Here is a 16928-nt window from a genome sequence, read left to right as displayed (position 1 = left end):
CATCACCAACACCATCAACATCACCAACACCATCAACATCACCAACACCATCAACATCACCATCAACAACACCAATACCATCAACATCACCATCAACAACACCATCAACAACACCAATACCATCAATATCACCATCAAAATCACCATCAACAATATCACCATCAACATCACCATCACCAACACCAACACCATCACCAACATCATAAACATCACCATCACCAACACCATCAACTTCAACATCAACAACATCACCATGAACAACACCATCAACATCACCATCAAAATCACCAACAACATCAACGTCACCAACACCATCAACATCAACATCACCAATATCAACAATACCATCAGCATCAACATCACCATCAACATCACCATCACCAACACCATCAACTTCAACATCATCACCATCACCATCAACATCAACATCACCAACACCATCATCAACATCACCAATATCAACAATACCATCAACATCACCATCAACATCACCATCACCAACACCATCAACTTCAACATCAACACCATCAACATCACCATCAACATCACCATCAACATCACCATCAACATCACCATCAATATCACCAACACCATCAACATCACCAACACCATCAACATCACCATCAACATCACCAACACCATCAACATCACCAACACCAACACCATCAACACCACCAACACCATCAAAATCACCATCAACAACACCAATACCATCAACATCACCACCAACAACACCAATACCATCAACATCACCATCACCAACACCATAAACATCACCAACACCATCACCAACACCATCAACATCAACAACACCATCAACAACACCAATACCATCAATATCACCAGCAACAACAACACCATCAACATCACCAACACCATCACCATCACCATCAACATCACCAACACCAATACCATCAACATCACCAACACCATCAACAACACCAATACCATCAACATCACTATCAAAATCACCAGCAACAACAACACCATCAACATCAACATCACCAACACCATCAACATCACCATCAACATCACCATCAACAACACCATCAACAACAACATCACCAACACCAATACCATCAACATCACCAACACCAACACCATCACCATCAACAACACCATCAACAACACCATCAACATCACCACCAACACCGCCACCCTATCACCGCCACCCCCATCACTACAATTACCACCATCACCACCCTACACCACCATCACTACAATTACCACCATCACTACAATTACCACCATCACCACCGCACACCACCATCACTACAATTACCACCATCACCACCCCACACCACCATCACTACAATTACCACCATCACCACCCCACACCACCATCACTACAATTACCACCATCACCACCCCACACCACCATCACTACAATTACCACCATCATTACAATTACCACCATCACTACAATTACCACCATCACCACCCCACACCATCACTACAATTACCACCATCACCACCCTACACCACCATCACTACAATTACCACCATCACTACAATTACCACCATCACCACCCCACACCACCATCACTACAATTACCACCATCACCACCCTACACCACCATCACTACAATTACCACCATCACTACAATTACCACCATCACCACCCCACACCACCATCACTACAATTACCACCATCACCACCCTACACCACCATCACTACAATTACCACCATCACTACAATTACCACCATCACCACCGCACACCACCATCACTACAATTACCACCATCACCACCGCACACCACCATCACTACAATTACCACCATCACCACTCCACACCACCATCACTACAATTACCACCATCACTACAATTACCACCATCACCACCGCACACCACCATCACTACAATTACCACCATCACCACCCCACACCACCATCACCACCCCACACCACCATCACTACAATTACCACCATCACCACCCCACACCACCATCACCACCCCACACCACCATCACCACCCTACACCACCATCACTACAATTACCACCATCACTACAATTACCACCATCACCACCCCACACCACCATCACCACCCCACCATCACCACCCCACACCACCATCACTCACCTCCTTGAGGAACGTCTTCTGAGTCTCCTCGTCACACTGAATCACCTCCTTCATCACCATCACCTCCCCCGTCTCTCTGTGTGTAACCTACATCACCATCATCATCACCATCATCATCACCATCACCATCATCACCATCATCACCATCACAATCATCATCATCATCACCTCCTTCATCACCATCACCTCCCCCGTCTCTCTGTGTGTAACCTAAATCACCATCATCACCATTATCACCATCATCATCATCACCATCACCACCATCATCATCACCATCATCACCATCATCATCACCATCATCATCATCACCTCCTTCATCACCATCACCTCCCCCGTCTCTCTGTGTGTAACCTAAATCACCATCATCACCATCATCATCATCACCATCATCACCATCATCACCATTATCACCATCATCATCATCACCATCACCACCATCATCATCACCATCATCACCATCATCATCACCATCATCATCATCACCTCCTTCATCACCATCACCTCCCCCGTCTCTCTGTGTGTAACCTACATCACCATCACCATCATCACCACCATCATCATCATCACCATCATTAACATCATCATCATCACTACCATCATCACCACCATCATTAACATCACCATCACCTCCCCCGTCTCTCTGTGTGTAACCTACATCACCATCATCATCATCACCACCATCATCATCACCATCATTAACATCATCAACGAATGAACGCGTGAACGAACGAGTGAACGAACGAGTGAAGGAACGAACGAACGAGTGAACGAACGAGTGAAGGAACGAACGAGTGAATGAACGAATGAATGAGTGAACGAACGAGTGAACGAACGAGTGAACGAACGAATGAGCGAACGAACGAGTGAATGAACGAATGAACGAGTGAACGAACGAGTGAAGGAACGAATGAACGAGTGAACGAACGAGCGCACGAACGAGTGAACGAACGAATGAGTGAATTAACGAATGAACGAGTGAACGAACGAGTGAACGAACGAATGAACGAGCGAACGAACGAGTGAATGAACGAACGAGTGAACGAACGAATGAACGAGTGACGGAGTGAATGAACACACGAATGAACAAGTGAACGAACCAGTGAACGAACGAGTGAACGAACGAGTGAACGAACGAATGAGTTAATGAACGAATGAACGAGTTAACGAACGAGTGAACGAACGAATGAACAAACGAGCGAACGAACGAGTGAATGAACGAACGAGCGAACGAACGAGTGAATGAACGAATGAACGAGTGAACGAACGAGTGAACTAACGAGTGAACGAACGAGTGAACGAACGAATGAGTGAATGAACGAAAGAACGAGTGAACGAACGAGTGAACGAACGAATGAACTAACGAGCGAACGAACGAGTGAATTAACGAATGAACGAGTGAACGAACCAGTGAACGAACGAATGAACGCGTGAACGAACGAGCGAGCGAGCGAGTGAACGAACGAGTGACGGAGTGAATGAACACACGAACGAACGAACGAGTGAATGAACACGCGAACGAACGTGCGAATGAACGAACGAGCGGGCGGGCGGGCGGGGCACCTTGATGGCCTGCCCGAAGAATCCCTTGCCCAGCACCTCGCCGTGGATGAGGTCGGAGGGGCGGAAGACTCGCTGGCTCGGCTTGGAGACGACTCGGAGCGACTCGGAGCGGCTCAGCTCCTTCCTGCCGGGGGCGGGGCCGCCGCCGCCGGCCCCGCCCCCCGCCCCGCCCCAAGCCCCGCCCCCCGCCCCGCCCCCAAGCCCCGCCCCCGCCTGGTGGTGGGGGTGGATGAGGGGGGCGGCGGCGGCGGCGGCCCCCCCCAGGCCGGCGGCCCCGCGGGGCGGCTGGCAGACCTCGGCGATGGAGAGGGAGGAACGCTCGATGCTGCTGCTTCGACTGGTGGCGGGGCGGTGGGTGGGGGGTGGTGGGTGGTGGGTGGGGGGAGAGGGTAGGGGGGTGGGAGATTAGTGGTGGTGGTGGTGGTGGTTGTTGTGGTTGCAGCGGCGGTGGTGGTGGCCACCACCGCCGCTGCAACCACTCACCCACTCACTCATTCATTCACTCACCCACTCACTCATTCACTCACTCACTCACTCATTCACTCACCCACTCACTCATTCACTCACTCACTCACTCATTCACTCACTCACTCACCCACCCACTCACTCACTCACCCACCCACCCACTCACTCACTCACCCACCCACTCACTCACTCACTCACCCACCGACCCACCCACCCACCCACTCACTCACCCACCCACCCACTCACCCACCCACCCACTCACCCACCCACCCACTCACCCACCCACCCACCCACCCACTCACCCACCCACCCACTCACTCACCCACCCACTCACTCACCCACTCACTCACTCACCCACCCACTCACTCACCCACCCACTCACTCACCCACTCACTCACTCACTCACCCACCCACCCACTCACCCCCCCACCCACCCACTCACTCACCCTCCCCCCCCCACCCACCCCCCCACTCCCCCCCACCCCCCCCCACCCACGTGCGTGAGTGTCGGTGCCGGGGACTCCCCCCGAGCCTCTTGGGCCGGGCGCGGGGGGCAGAGGTCACGGCGGGGTCAGGGGTCAGTAGGGGGCATAGGCCGCCACCTCCTCCACCACCTCCTCCACCTCCTCCTCCACCGCCTCCACCTCCACCGCCTCCACCTCCTCCTCCACCGCCTCCACCTCCTCCTCCACCGCCTCCACTGCCTCCACACTGCTGACCACCGCCCCCACCACCGCCCGTAGCGAAGGAGGGGCAGTGGTGTGGGTCATGTTCTATCGTCAGCTGGAGCGACTGTCCCGTCTGCCTGATCAGCTGGGTGATCTGGGGGCGGGGGGGGGAGAGGACGGTGGGGGGGTGAGACGTGCGTGTGTGTGTACACGTGTGTGTGTGTCTGTGTGTGTGTGTGTACACGTGTGTGTACGTGCGTGTGTACGTGTGTACACGTGTGTGCATGTACGTGTGTGTGTGTGTGCATGTACGTGTGTGTGTGTGTGCGCGTGTGTGTGTGCGTGTGTGTGAGTGTGTGTGTGTACGTGTGAGTGTGTACGTGTGCATGTGTACGTGTGTGTACGTGTGTGAGTGTGTACGTGTGTGTGTGTGCACGTGTATGTACGTGTGAGTGTGTGTACGTGTGTGTACGCGTGTGTACGTGTGTGTACGTGTGTGTGTGCGTGTGTGTACGTGTGAGTGTGTGTACATGTGTGTACGTGTGAGTGTGTGTACGTGTGTGTACGTGTGAGTGTGTGTACGCGTGTGTGTGTGTACGTGTGTGTGTACGTGTGTGTACGTGTGAGTGTGTGTACGTGTGTGTGTACGTGTGTGTACGCGTGTGTACGTGTGTGTACGTGTGTGTGTACGTGTGTGTACGTGTGTGTGTGTACATGTGTACGTGTGAGTGTGTGCGTGTGTACGTGTCTGTACGTGTGCGTTTGTACGTGTGTGTACGTGTGAGTGTGTGTACGTGTGTGTACGTGTGTACGTGTATGTGTGTGTACGTGTGTACGTGTGTGTACGTGTGTGTGAGTGTGTGTACGTGTATGTACGTGTGTGTGTGTACGTGTGTGTGTGTACGTGTGTATGTTTGTGTGTACGTGTGTGTGTACGTGTGTGTGTGTGTACGTGTGTGTACGTGTGAGTGTGTGTACGTGTGTGTACGTGTGTGTGTACGTGTGTGTACATGTGAGTGTGTGTACGTGTGTGTACGTGTGTACGTGTATGTGTGTGTACGTGTGTAGTCCGGCAAAAACAACCCCCTACCTCCTCGCGGTGCCGGACGGGCAACTCTGTCGTGGACAGCGCTGTGGGGGGAGATCCAATTTTGATTGGCTCCTCCCCTCATGGCATATGTGTCCACCACAGGGGCTAAACGGGGGCTCTGGACGGGTGCGAGGGGCTGGTAACCCCTCCACCTTCAATTAATTACCACGAAACCACGAATTAAACTGAAATATGTAACAACTAAGCTTGTGCCGGAGGCCCCGGGGGGCCAGGCGTCTATGACGTCTCCTGGCCAAACCCCAATTGGCGGAGCCAGGAGATTGAATACCTACCCTCGGGGCTACTCCAGAAACAACGAAAAGCCACTACGGGTGGCCACGTGGAATGTTCGAACGCTCACTGCAGAGGAGAGGCTGCCACTCCTCTGTCGGGAGCTGGACCGGTACCGCCTGGATCTATGCGGCATTCAGGAGGTCCGGTGGACCGGCTCTGGCTCCTGCCACCATGAGGGGTGGACAGTCCTCTACTCGGGGCAGCAGACTGCCAAACAACAGGGTGTGGGTCTTCTTTTGAACAAAAGAATGAAGGGGGCGTGGGAGCGTGGCGGTGAGGTGTGGGAAGCTGTAAGCCCCAGGCTACTTTGGGCTCGCCTTCCCATCAACCGGAGGCGAGGAATGGTGGTCGTGGTTACTTATGCCCCCACCGAAGATGAACATCCGTGGAGGGATGCAGGCAAAGCCGATGAGTCAGATGCCTTCTATGACCTCCTGTCACAGGTGCTGGCTAAAGTGGCCCCTCGGGATAGAGTCATCATGTTGGGTGACTTCAATGCCCGAGTTGGTCATGATACTGGCACCTGGTCTGGAGTGATTGGAGGGCATGGGCCAGATCAGCTCAATAACAACGGTAGGAGGCTGCTAGATTTTTGTGCAGCCCATGGGCTTGTAATTACCAACACGCTGTTCCGGCATCGGCGCATCCACACAACATCGTGGATGCATGCCGGGTCCAAGCAAGAACATCTGCTGGACTACATAGTGACGGACCAGCGAATGCGAGCCCATGTCCTTGACACCAGGACCTACCGTGGAGCTGATCTGCCCTCTGACCATCGACTAGTCATCTGTAAGATGCGCCTGCCATTCTTCCACTCCGGTGGTGGGTGTACACCCAGGACCCCATTCCAACCTAAAGTGGCCTGGTCTCAGTTATCTGATGAAAGTTGCAAGCGAGAATTTCATCATCGCTTGCGGCTGGGATTGGCATCGTCCCCGACTCCTCCTGATGTCGAGGGTAAATGGGCGAGGTTTAGGACTGTGACTCATGCAGCTGCAATGGCTGCTCTGGGTACGCGGTCCAGACCTCCCCAGACACCCTGGATGACAGAGGAGTTGTTCAGGATGGTTGAGAAAAAGCGACAGGCCCACTGTCATCGGCTACAGAATCCCACGTCAGAGAATGAGGAGGCTTACCGCAGCCTTTGCTCGGAGGTTCGGAGAGCCGTGAGGCGCTGCAAGGATGGGTGGTGGTCGCGGGTTGCTGAGGAGATGGAGTCTGCCTCAGTGGCCCGTGATCACAAATCTCTATTTAACTCCATCAAAAAAGTAACCTGCAGCGCCACACCTATTACCATCATTAGAAGAAAAAACGGTGATCCAATTTCCGACCCCCAGGAACAGGTTCGCAGATTTGCTGAGCATTTCTGTGAGGTCCTGGGGGAGGGAAAATCCTTCAGCCAGGAAAACATCGTGGCACAAAGTGAGGATGACCCTGCTGAGGCTGCGGTGCCTCAAATATTGGATGAAGTCACCCCCTGTGAGTGGCTGGCTGAGGTGCCATCTGCTGAGGAAGTATTGAAGGCGATCCGGAGTCTGAGACCAGGAAAGGCAGCGGGCAGAGATGATCTCCCAAGCGAAATGCTGAGGGAGGGTAGCGTTTGTGCACAGACTGCCCTATATGACATCATAACAACAGTCTGGACCACTGGACGGGTTCCGCAGGATTGGAAGGATGCCCTGGTGGTCCCCCTTTTTAAGAAGGGGGACCGCACAGACTGTAACAACTACAGGGGCATCTCACTCCTCAGTGTGCCGGGAAAGGTCCTGGCAAGGATTATTCAGCATCGCCTTGCCAGGCACGCTGAGGAGAGGCTTGCGGAGCCCCAATGCGGTTTCAGGAAAGGGCGGTCCTGCACAGATGCCATATTTTCTGTCCGTCTGCTACAGCAGAGGTGTAGGGAATTCCAACAAGACCTACATCTCTGCTTTATTGACCTGGTCAAGGCCTATGATACCATCAGTAGGCCTGGGCTCTGGGTCGTTCTTCGTGCTTTTGGAGTACCTGACCCTCTGCTCACGATCATTAAGGACCTTCATGATGGTGAGCGGGCCCGGGTAAAACTACGTGGCCGGGAGTCAGAGCCATTCCCTGTACACCTTGGGGTGCGACAGGGATGTCCTCTGGCTCCCACATTATTTAACATCTATTTTGACCACGTAGTTCGTGAAGCCTTCATTAGCTGTACCGGGGGAATCTCCATATGGTACAGATATAATGGGAGGCTAATCGATGCCCGGGTGCGGTCAAGGGATGGCTCCCTATTGCTCAACCACGTTATGTATGCTGATGACTTGGTAATAGCTGCTCAGTCAGAGGAGGAGTTGGAGACGCTGCTGCTGAGACTGGAGCGTGCCACTAAGAGGTGGGGCCTTACCATCAGCCCCACCAAAACTAAGCACCTGCCTGGGTATTTTGTACCATCGGACACTCCACCCCCACAACTCCCAATCGGTGATGGGGCAGTTGTGGAGAGAGTGGAGAGTTTCCCATACCTGGGCAGTGTGCTTATGACTGGCTCCAGTTTAACAGCAGAGGTCTCACTCCGAATCAGTCGAGCGGCAATATCTTTTCATCGGTTGCGTAACGCTGTGTGGAAGCTACCTGGTCTGTCGCTCCGCACTAAGCTTCAGGTCTTCTCGGCCACGGTCATTCCCTCCCTTCTCTACGCTTGCGAAACGTGGACCCCCCTAATGGAACATCTTCGCCGGTTAGAAACATTTAGGCTGGCCTGCCTACGATCCATCCTGGGTTTAACCAGACTGGATTGTGTGAGGAGCTCACAAATCCTTGAAAGATCTGGGCAGGGTCCCATCGGTGAGCTCCTCCGGGAGGCAAGGCTGCGATGGCTGGGTCATGTAGCCCGCATGCCCAGCCACCGCATGCCGAAACAGCTTTTGTTTGGCCGGATTGAGGGGGCTAAGCGGGCGCGGCACGGGCTAGAGAAGAGATGGAGTGATGTGGTACAGGAGGACGTGGAGCTGAGTGGACTTGCCGATGACTGGTACCAGCGGTGTCAAGATCGGCCTCTGTGGAGGAGGCTCGTGAAGGATGCTACTGGGCAGTTGGAGGCAGTCGCCCTCCAACAACAACGGAGGGCGGAGGAGCGACGCTCACAACAGCGAGCGGAGCGCCGGGTGGCTAAAGCACAGCAGGTTGGCACAGTAGGGGGCACAGGTGGTGCATCAGCCAGTCATCTCAGTCAGTCGACCCGTGGCACCTGGGTCTGCCCCGTGACCACCTGCCAGCGGGCGTTCGACACTTCACGTGGCCTCAGGGTGCACATAGCCTGGCACAAGCGTCGTGGTGACGTCACCGCCACTTAGTGGCGAATGGCGGTTGTTGTTGTGATAGTGTAGCGGTTAGCGCGCTGCGCTATGAACCTGGCGACCCGGGTTCGATTCCCGCTCACGGCCAACACCAGTGACGATTATGTGAACCGGTCCCGGGCCTCCCCTAGGTCGACTCAGCCTCAAATGAGTACCTGGTGCGGTGTGTAAACATCGCCACTGGGGAGACAAAGGCGGTCGGGCGTGGTGCTGGCCACCCACCCCCTCGTGTACCGTTCTGGCCTTCATAGGTGCTCGCTAACAGCACTTGCCCCTACAGTCTGTTACAGGCTATATGGGGGATCTTTGTCTTTGTCTTTTGTGTCAGTGTGTGTGTGTCAGTGTGTGTGTCAGTGTGTGTCAGTGTGTGTGTCAGTGTGTGTGTGTCAGTGTGTGTGTGTCAAGGTGCTCGCTAACAGCACTTGCCCCTACAGTCTGTTAAGGCTATAAGGGGGATCTTTGTCTTTGTCTTTGTGTGTCAGTGTGTGTGTCAGTGTGTGTCGGGGTGTGTGTCAGTGTGTGTGTCGGGGTGTGTGTCAGTGTGTGTCAGTGTGTGTGTGTCAGTGTGTGTCGGGGCATGTGTGTGTCTGTCAGTGTGTGTGTCGGGGTGGGTATGTGTCTGTCAGTGTGTGTGTCAGTGTGTGTGTGTCAGTGTGTGTCAGTGTGTGTCAGTGTGTATGTGTCTGTCAGTGTGTGTGTGTCAGTGTGTGTCTGTCAGTGTGTGTGTGTCAGTGTGTGTCAGTGTGTGTGTGTGTCAGTGTGTGTGTGTCAGTGTATGTGTGTGTCAGTGGGGAGCGATAGTGTAGCGGTTAGCGCAATGCGCTATGAACCTGGCGACCCGTGTTCGATTCCCGCTCACGGCCAACACCAGTGACGATTATATGAACCGGTCCCGGGGCTCCCCTAGGTCGACTTAGCCTCAAATGGGTACCTGGTGCGGTGTGTAAACATCGTCACTGGGGATACAAAGGCGGTCAGGCGTGGTGCTGACCACCCACCCCTTCGTGTGCCATTCTGGCCTTAATAGGTGCTCGGTTTCAACACTTGCCCCAACAGTCTGTTAAGGCTACACGGGGGATCTTTATCTTTGTTTTGTGTGCAGGGGAACGGTAGTGCAGCAGTTAGCACGGTGAGTCGTGAGTGAGTGGGTGAGTTATTGAGTCGCTTAGAAATGAATTAATGGGTGAGTAGTGAGTGGGTGAATGGATGAGTGAGTGAGTGGGTGCGTGAATGAGTGAGTGAGTTATTGAGTCACTTGGAAATGAATGAACGGGCGAGTAGCGAGTGGGTGAGTGGGTGAGTGAATGAGTGAGTGAATGAGTGAGTGGGTGCGTGAATGAGTGAGTGAGTTATTGAGTCGCTTGGAATTGAATGAACGGGTGAGTAGTGAGTAGGTGAATGAGTGAATGGATGAGTGAGTGGGTGAGTGAATGAGTGAGTGAGTTATTGAGTCGCTTGGAATTAAATGAACGGGTGAGTAGTGAGTGCGTGGGTGAATGAGTGAGTGAGTTATTGAGTCGCTTGGAATTGAATGAACAGGTGAGTAGTGAGTAGGTGAATGAGTGAGTCGGTGAATGAGTGAGTGAGTGAATGATTGGGTGGGTGAATAAGTGAGTGAGTAAATGAGTGAGTGAATGAGTGAGTGAGTTATTGAGTCGCTAGGAAATTAATGAACGGGTGAGTAGTGAGTGGGTGGGTGAATGAGTGAGTGAGTGGGTGAGTGAATGAGTGAGTGGGTAGGTTAATGAATCGCTAGTAAATGAATGAACGGGTGAGTAGTGAATGAGTGAGTGAATAAGCGAGTGGTTGAGTTATTGAGTCGCTAGGAAATTAATGAACGGGTGAGTAGTGCGTGGGTGGGTGAATGAGTGAGTAAGTGAGTGAATGAGTGAGTGAGTGGGTAGGTTAATGAATCGCTTGTAAATGAATGGACGGGCGAGTAGTGAGTGGGTGGGTGGCCTCGAAGTGCACCAAGCCTGGCGCAAGCCCCGTGGTGACGTCGCCTGCGCTTAGTGACCAACGGCACCAGATGCTGGTGCTGCAGCAGCTGGTGCTGGTGGTGGCGTACGTGTCGTTGTTGAGTGAGCGAGCGGACCGCGCCGGTTCCGTTTGGGGACGACGCCGAGTCCGTTGCATACCGAGGACGACCTCGAGCTGCGGCCGCTCACGACGGAGTTCCTCCTCCGTGAGCCTCGAGCGGGGGATTTGCCACTGGCGCGCTCGTCACCGTCGCTGTCGCTTGAGCCGCCGCTGCTGCTGCTGCTGCCGCTGCTGCTGCTGCTGCTGCCGCTGCTGCTGTCCTTGGTGCTGCTGATGCTTCCTCGGCGAGAGCGTCTCCCCGATGCGTTGGGAGGAACGGTAGGACGAGACGGAGTTCTGTCGGAACCGTTGCTCAGCGGTCGGCGCAGGTCACCCTCCCCCGATCGCTCTTCGTCGTCCTTAGCCACCTCCTCGCTGGCATCTTCCGCTCCGCGGATCTCCTTTCTGACGGAGCCACTCAACAATGCGTCGTCAACAGGACGAGGCGGTGTTCTGTCCGCAGCATTGCTCAGCGGTCGACCCAGGTCTCCCTCCCCCGATCGCTCTTCGTCGTCCTTAGCCACCTCCTCGCTGGCATTTTCCGCTCCGCGGATCTCCTTTCTGACGGAGCCACTCAACAATGCGTCGTCAACAGGACGAGGCGGTGTTCTGTCCGCAGCATTGCTCAGCGGTCGACCCAGGTCTCCCTCCCCCGATCGCTCTTCGTCGTCCTTAGCCACCTCCTCGCTGGCATCTTCCACTCCGCGGATCTCCTTTCTGACAGAGCCACTCAACAATGGATCGTCAACAGGTAGAGGCGGAGTTCTGTCCGCAGCATTGCTCAGCGGTCGCCCCAGGTCTCCCTCCCCCGATCGCTCTTCGTCATCCTTGGCCACCTCCTCGCTGGCATCTTCCACTCCACGGATCTCATTTCTGACGGAGCCACTCAACAATGGATCGTCAACAGATAGAGGCGGTGTTCTGTCTGCAGCATTGCTCAGCGGTTGACCCAGGTCTCCCTCCCCCGATCGCTCTTCGTCATCCTTAGCCACCTCCTCGCTGGCATCTTCCACTCCGCGGATCTCCTTTCTGACGGAGCCACTCAACAATGCGTCGTCAACAGGTAGAGGCGGAGTTCTGTCCGCAGCATTGCTCAGCGGACGGCCCAGGTCTCCCTCCCCCGATCGCTCTTCCTCTTTGCTGGCCGCCTCGTCGTTCGTACCACCGAGCCCGCGGACATCCTCCTCCTCCGTCTCATCACGCGCCTCGTCACCCGCTGTCACTCCGGGCGTCACCGCTCCGCTGCCGCCGCCGGATCCGCCGAGGCTTTCCCCGCCCACGGAGACGCGGCCGCCCGCGGCCGACCCCCGTCCACTCGAGCCCAAGGCCTCGCTGGCCGCCGTCGTGGCTCCTCGGCCGCCCTCTTTGGCCTCCGGCCGGGTGGGAGAAGCGCCGCTCCCCACCTCCCGCTCCTCGAGGTCGCTCTCGGCCGCGTCTGGCGCTCCGCCGCCCGTTCCGCCGGCGTCGTCAGCCGGGCGGCTGCGCCCCTCAGCCTGGACATCAGCGTCGAGGCTGTGCCTGCTCCTGGTGCTGTGCCTGCTCCTGGTGCTGTTCCTGCTCGTGGTGCTGCTGCTGCTTCTGTGGCTCGCTTCCCCCGACCGGCGTCCACTTGGCGTGGCCCTCCCAACGGTCCCCTCCACCCCGCCGTCTCGCGGGACGCTGCCGCCGCCGCCGCCGCCGTCGTCGTCGTCGCCCTCGCCGGGGCCTCCGTCGTCCGGGAGGTTTGACGCCGGCCGTTCGATCGTCGTCTTCCCCACGCTGCCGCCGGTCCCATCGGCACCGCTCGAACGACCCGACGCTTCGGCCGGGTCGTCCGCCTGGACGATGCCGCCGCCGCCGCCGCCGCCGCCGCTGCCGCTTCTGCGACTCGCCGTTGGGGTATCGCCAAACGCCGCGCCGCTCCTCGTCATCTGCCCTTCCGGCTCGAGCTCCGCCGCGTCCAACTCCCCGCTGGCGCGGCCCTCGGTCCCTTCGGCCTCGAGGGCCGCGCGCGAGCCGCTTCGGACGACGCTCCGGGCGCTCCGGGCGCTCCGGGCGCTCCTGCGGCCGTCGCTCGCACGGCTCGTGGCCCCCGACCGGGGTCCGCTCGGCACGGCGCCGACGCCGGCCGTCCCGACGGTCCTCTCGAAGGCGCCGCCGGCAGCAGCCGAGCTCTCGCTGCGGCTGCTGCCCTTCCCGTCGCCTTCACCATCATCGCCGTCGCCGCGGCCGTCGTCACCACCGGCGCGGCCCGCGCGGTGAGAAGCCGCGTCCGTGGCCGCAGCTGTCGCCGCCTCCTCTACCGGTTCCCCTGGGAGAGAGAACAACGGCGAGTCTCGGACGCTTGCGGCGGACAAGCGGAGCGGAGCAGCGGCTCGCCCCCCTGCCACCCCCCCCCCGTCTACCCCTGCCCCCCTCCCCCGCCACCCCGCCCCCTCGCCACAGCCACGCATCAGAATTGAACCCAGGTTGGAAGGAGCAATGCCCTGGTGCGCTCGCCACTGCGCCGCCACTCCATACTGACGTGGCGACGCTACCACCAGTGACGGTTAAGCGAACCGGTCCCGGGCCTCCCCTAGGTCGACTCAGCCTCAAATAAGTACCTGGTGTGGTGTGTAAACGTCGTCACTGCGGGAGACAAGGGCGGCCGGGCACTGTCCACCCACGCCCTCGTGCGCCGTGCCGGCCTTCATAGGTGCTGCTCGCTAACAGCACTTTGCCCTAACAGTCTGTTAAGGCTATACGGGGGGATCTTTGTCTTTGTGGTGGCAGTTCGCACCTCGCAACATAAAAGAGGCCTGGGTTCGATTCCCTTACTCTGGCGCCTCTCGATGGCGAGTTTGTGTGTTCTCCCCCTGCTTTACAGAGTGAGTGTGAGCGTGTGTGAGTGCGACCCTTCATAGGTGCCACTTGCCCCGGCAGCCTGTCGAAGGCTATCCACGGCGGGGAGGAGGGGAGCTTTGTCTTTTAGCACGACGCAACCGAGGAGATAAACTTTGAAGGCCTCGGCAACCGTCGTCCGCTCACTCACCTGTCAGAGACCCGGATCGCAGAAGCCTCCGGTAGGCCCGCAGGAGACTGTCGCTCTCCCAGTCGCTGTCTCTCCCGGCCCCGCCACCCGAACTCGCTCCGCCGCTCCGACGACTGTGAAGTGCGCCATCTTCTTCCTCTTTCTTCCCCTCCACGTCCCCCGCTTCCTCCTCCTCCTCCTCCTTCTCACCACCGTCGCGCCCTGGCAGGCGGGCCCCTCCGTCCGCCACGTCTCCACCACCGACGCTCTTCCGCGCCGCCCCTTCCTCCTCGTCGCCGCGCGGCCCCGACCCCCGCGGTTGCGGTGTCACGGCGACGACGGCGTTGGCGGCGACCGCGGCGGCGGCGGCGGTGCCCGGCGAGTGACCGGAGAGGAGCGCCGCGACACCGCGGCTCCCGGCGTCGCTCTCCGAGCCCGAATCGTCGCCCGGCACCGCGAGCGACGATGACAGCGACGGCGACACGAAGGGCCGGCCGAGCCCCGGCGAGCTTCCCGCAGCCTCCGAGCCCGAGAGCGACGAGTCGTCGCTCACGTCCGTCGGGTCGGAGGTCGACCGCTCCTCGTCCTGGGCGCCGTCTCCTGCTGCTGGCGCTCCCGACGGAGCGGCGTCCGCCTCCTCCTGGCGCCTCGCCTCCGTCACCGCCGCCGCCGCCGCCTCGTCCGCCTCCCCGTCGCGCCCGGGAGACGCAATCCCGGCGGGCGACCTCGCACTCACTGCGCGGCTGCCGCCGCTGCTGCCGCCGCCGCCGCTGCTGCCGCCGCTGCTGCTGCTGCTGCGGCGACGGCGGCGGCGGCGGTCCAGAGCCGGGGAGCATCGCGAGAGCGGCCCGGATGGCCGGCAGGCAAGTTCCCCTGTGGGCGACGCGACGGCCGCAGGCGACACCGCCCTGGAGCGAGCGGCGGAGGCCACGGGGGGGTCGCCCGTGGCGGCGACCCAGCGGGGCGAATCTGGTCGCGCAGCAACGGAAGAAAAAAAAAAGGAGTCGTTATTAATCGCCGCACGGCCGATGTCGACACGGGGCAACGGGCTACGAGGTCGCATTCCGGTGGTCAAGCCAGACGAGCGAGTCGGGAGCTGCGCGTCGCTGCGATGCCTCCGAAGTATTTGTGCCATCGCGTCGTCACGCATCGCACTCTCTGTTCCGGACGGCCACAATCGCACACTGGGGCCTTCAAATCAATCTGTCACCTCGGGTATCCGCATCTGCTGCTGCCGTGGTTCGTGCAGGCAGGTGCTGCTTACGGGGTGGGACCACAAGCGGCTTCATGGAAGATCACCTGCGGACGCCACCATCAGGGAACGACACGGGGGGGGGCGATCTGCGTGTGACCCGCCTACCCTCGCCATCGGCGCCCATTACCGGGGGGTGCGGGCGGGCGCAGGATGGGGGCGGCGGTGGCGGCAGGGGTAGAGGAGTCGCTGCCGGACGAGGTGCTCGCCTCGGGGGAGGAGTGTCGGCGTGGCCGTGACGACGCTTGCGCGATGATCGCCCTCAGCTCGCGCACTCGCTCTGCCAGGGGAGGGGGGGGGAGAAGCGAAGGGAGAGGGGGTGGGGGGCAGTGGGAGAGGCGGCGGGGGGGGGGGAGAGATGGGGGGGGGAGAGGCGGTGAGGCAAGAGGGTGGGGGCAATGGAACTTGTTGGAGCTCGTGGAGAGTCGCGCCGGGCCGCCGTGCGGTGAGCGCTGGCGGCCCAGCTTCACGTCGCGCCGATGCCGCCGCGATGGGACTTACCAGGAGTGCCGCCCCGGTTTGCACGTTCTGCCACCACCTCCTCCTCCTCCTCCGCTGCCTCCACCTCCTTCTCCACCTCCTTCCTCTCCGCTGCTTCCTTCGCCGCCTCGTCCTTGACCTCCGCCCCCTTCCCGGCCGCTCCCTTCTTCCCTTTCTCCTCTGCCGTCTCCGTCACCTCCTCCTCCGCCACCCCCTTCGTGGCCGCCCCTCGTCCCATCCCGCGTCGTCTCCGCCGGCCGGCTGAGCGCAGATTAGTCCGGTCGTCCCCACGGCTCGATGGGCTCCTCCAATCCCTCCCCTTCCCAGAATCCCCTGCGTCACTGCCGCCCCCTTTCGTCACGGCGGCGCTGCCGCTGCTGCTGCCGCCGCCACTGCTGCTGCTGCTGCCACTTTTGCCGTTGCGCGTTCGAGCGCGGCTACCCCTCCGCTCGGCGACGCCTGTCGTTTCGGAAGTGGGCCCTTTCCGAGGCGTGAGCTCCCGGCTCCCCGCGCTCCCGGGGACTCGCTCGGCTCGGCTCGGCACGCCCGAGCCGACGTCGTCTCTCTCCGGCTGGATGTCGCGGGGTCCCCGCGGCCTCTCTGGATCGGAATCAGACCGCCGCCAGAGAAGAAGGAA

The 16928-nt window shown here is 58.4% G+C and overlaps 3 protein-coding genes across 4 annotated transcripts in view; all 3 read right to left on the bottom strand.

Moving 5' to 3' along the window:
• LOC142905810 (uncharacterized) overlaps nucleotides 1–4935 on the bottom strand; it is a gene marked incomplete at its 5' end in the record, with an annotated part of 48497 nt that extends 43562 nt beyond the window's left edge. Inside the window, 3 exons of the mRNA XM_076052948.1 lie at nucleotides 2083–2169; nucleotides 3643–3979; nucleotides 4604–4935. Coding sequence (XP_075909063.1) covers nucleotides 2083–2169; nucleotides 3643–3979; nucleotides 4604–4935 — 756 coding nt within the window. The remainder of the gene's footprint in view (nucleotides 1–2082; nucleotides 2170–3642; nucleotides 3980–4603) is intronic.
• Nucleotides 1–16928, bottom strand: part of LOC142905835 (uncharacterized) — a 112004-nt gene that overhangs the window by 54243 nt on the left and 40833 nt on the right. The gene's annotated exons all lie outside the window — the stretch shown is intronic.
• Nucleotides 10144–16928, bottom strand: part of LOC116955436 (uncharacterized) — a 59509-nt gene continuing 52724 nt past the window's right edge. For both annotated transcript variants that reach the window (XM_032976511.2, XM_032976512.2), the window contains exons 13-16: nucleotides 16313–16891; nucleotides 15942–16091; nucleotides 14581–15528; nucleotides 10144–13860 (exon numbers count right to left, since the gene is read on the bottom strand). In XM_032976511.2, the coding sequence (XP_032832402.1) occupies nucleotides 11501–13860; nucleotides 14581–15528; nucleotides 15942–16091; nucleotides 16313–16891 (4037 nt within the window). In that variant the 3' untranslated portion in view covers nucleotides 10144–11500. The remainder of the gene's footprint in view (nucleotides 13861–14580; nucleotides 15529–15941; nucleotides 16092–16312; nucleotides 16892–16928) is intronic.

The sequence above is a fragment of the Petromyzon marinus genome, chromosome 59 (assembly GCF_048934315.1).
Source record: "Petromyzon marinus isolate PM22_M1 ecotype Great Lakes invasive population chromosome 59, UKy_Petmar_22M1.pri1.0, whole genome shotgun sequence".
NCBI classification, from domain to species: Eukaryota; Metazoa; Chordata; class Hyperoartia; order Petromyzontiformes; family Petromyzontidae; genus Petromyzon; species Petromyzon marinus.
The sequence above is the reverse complement of the archived record's forward strand: the minus strand, read 5'-3'. Positions and strand labels throughout refer to the sequence as shown.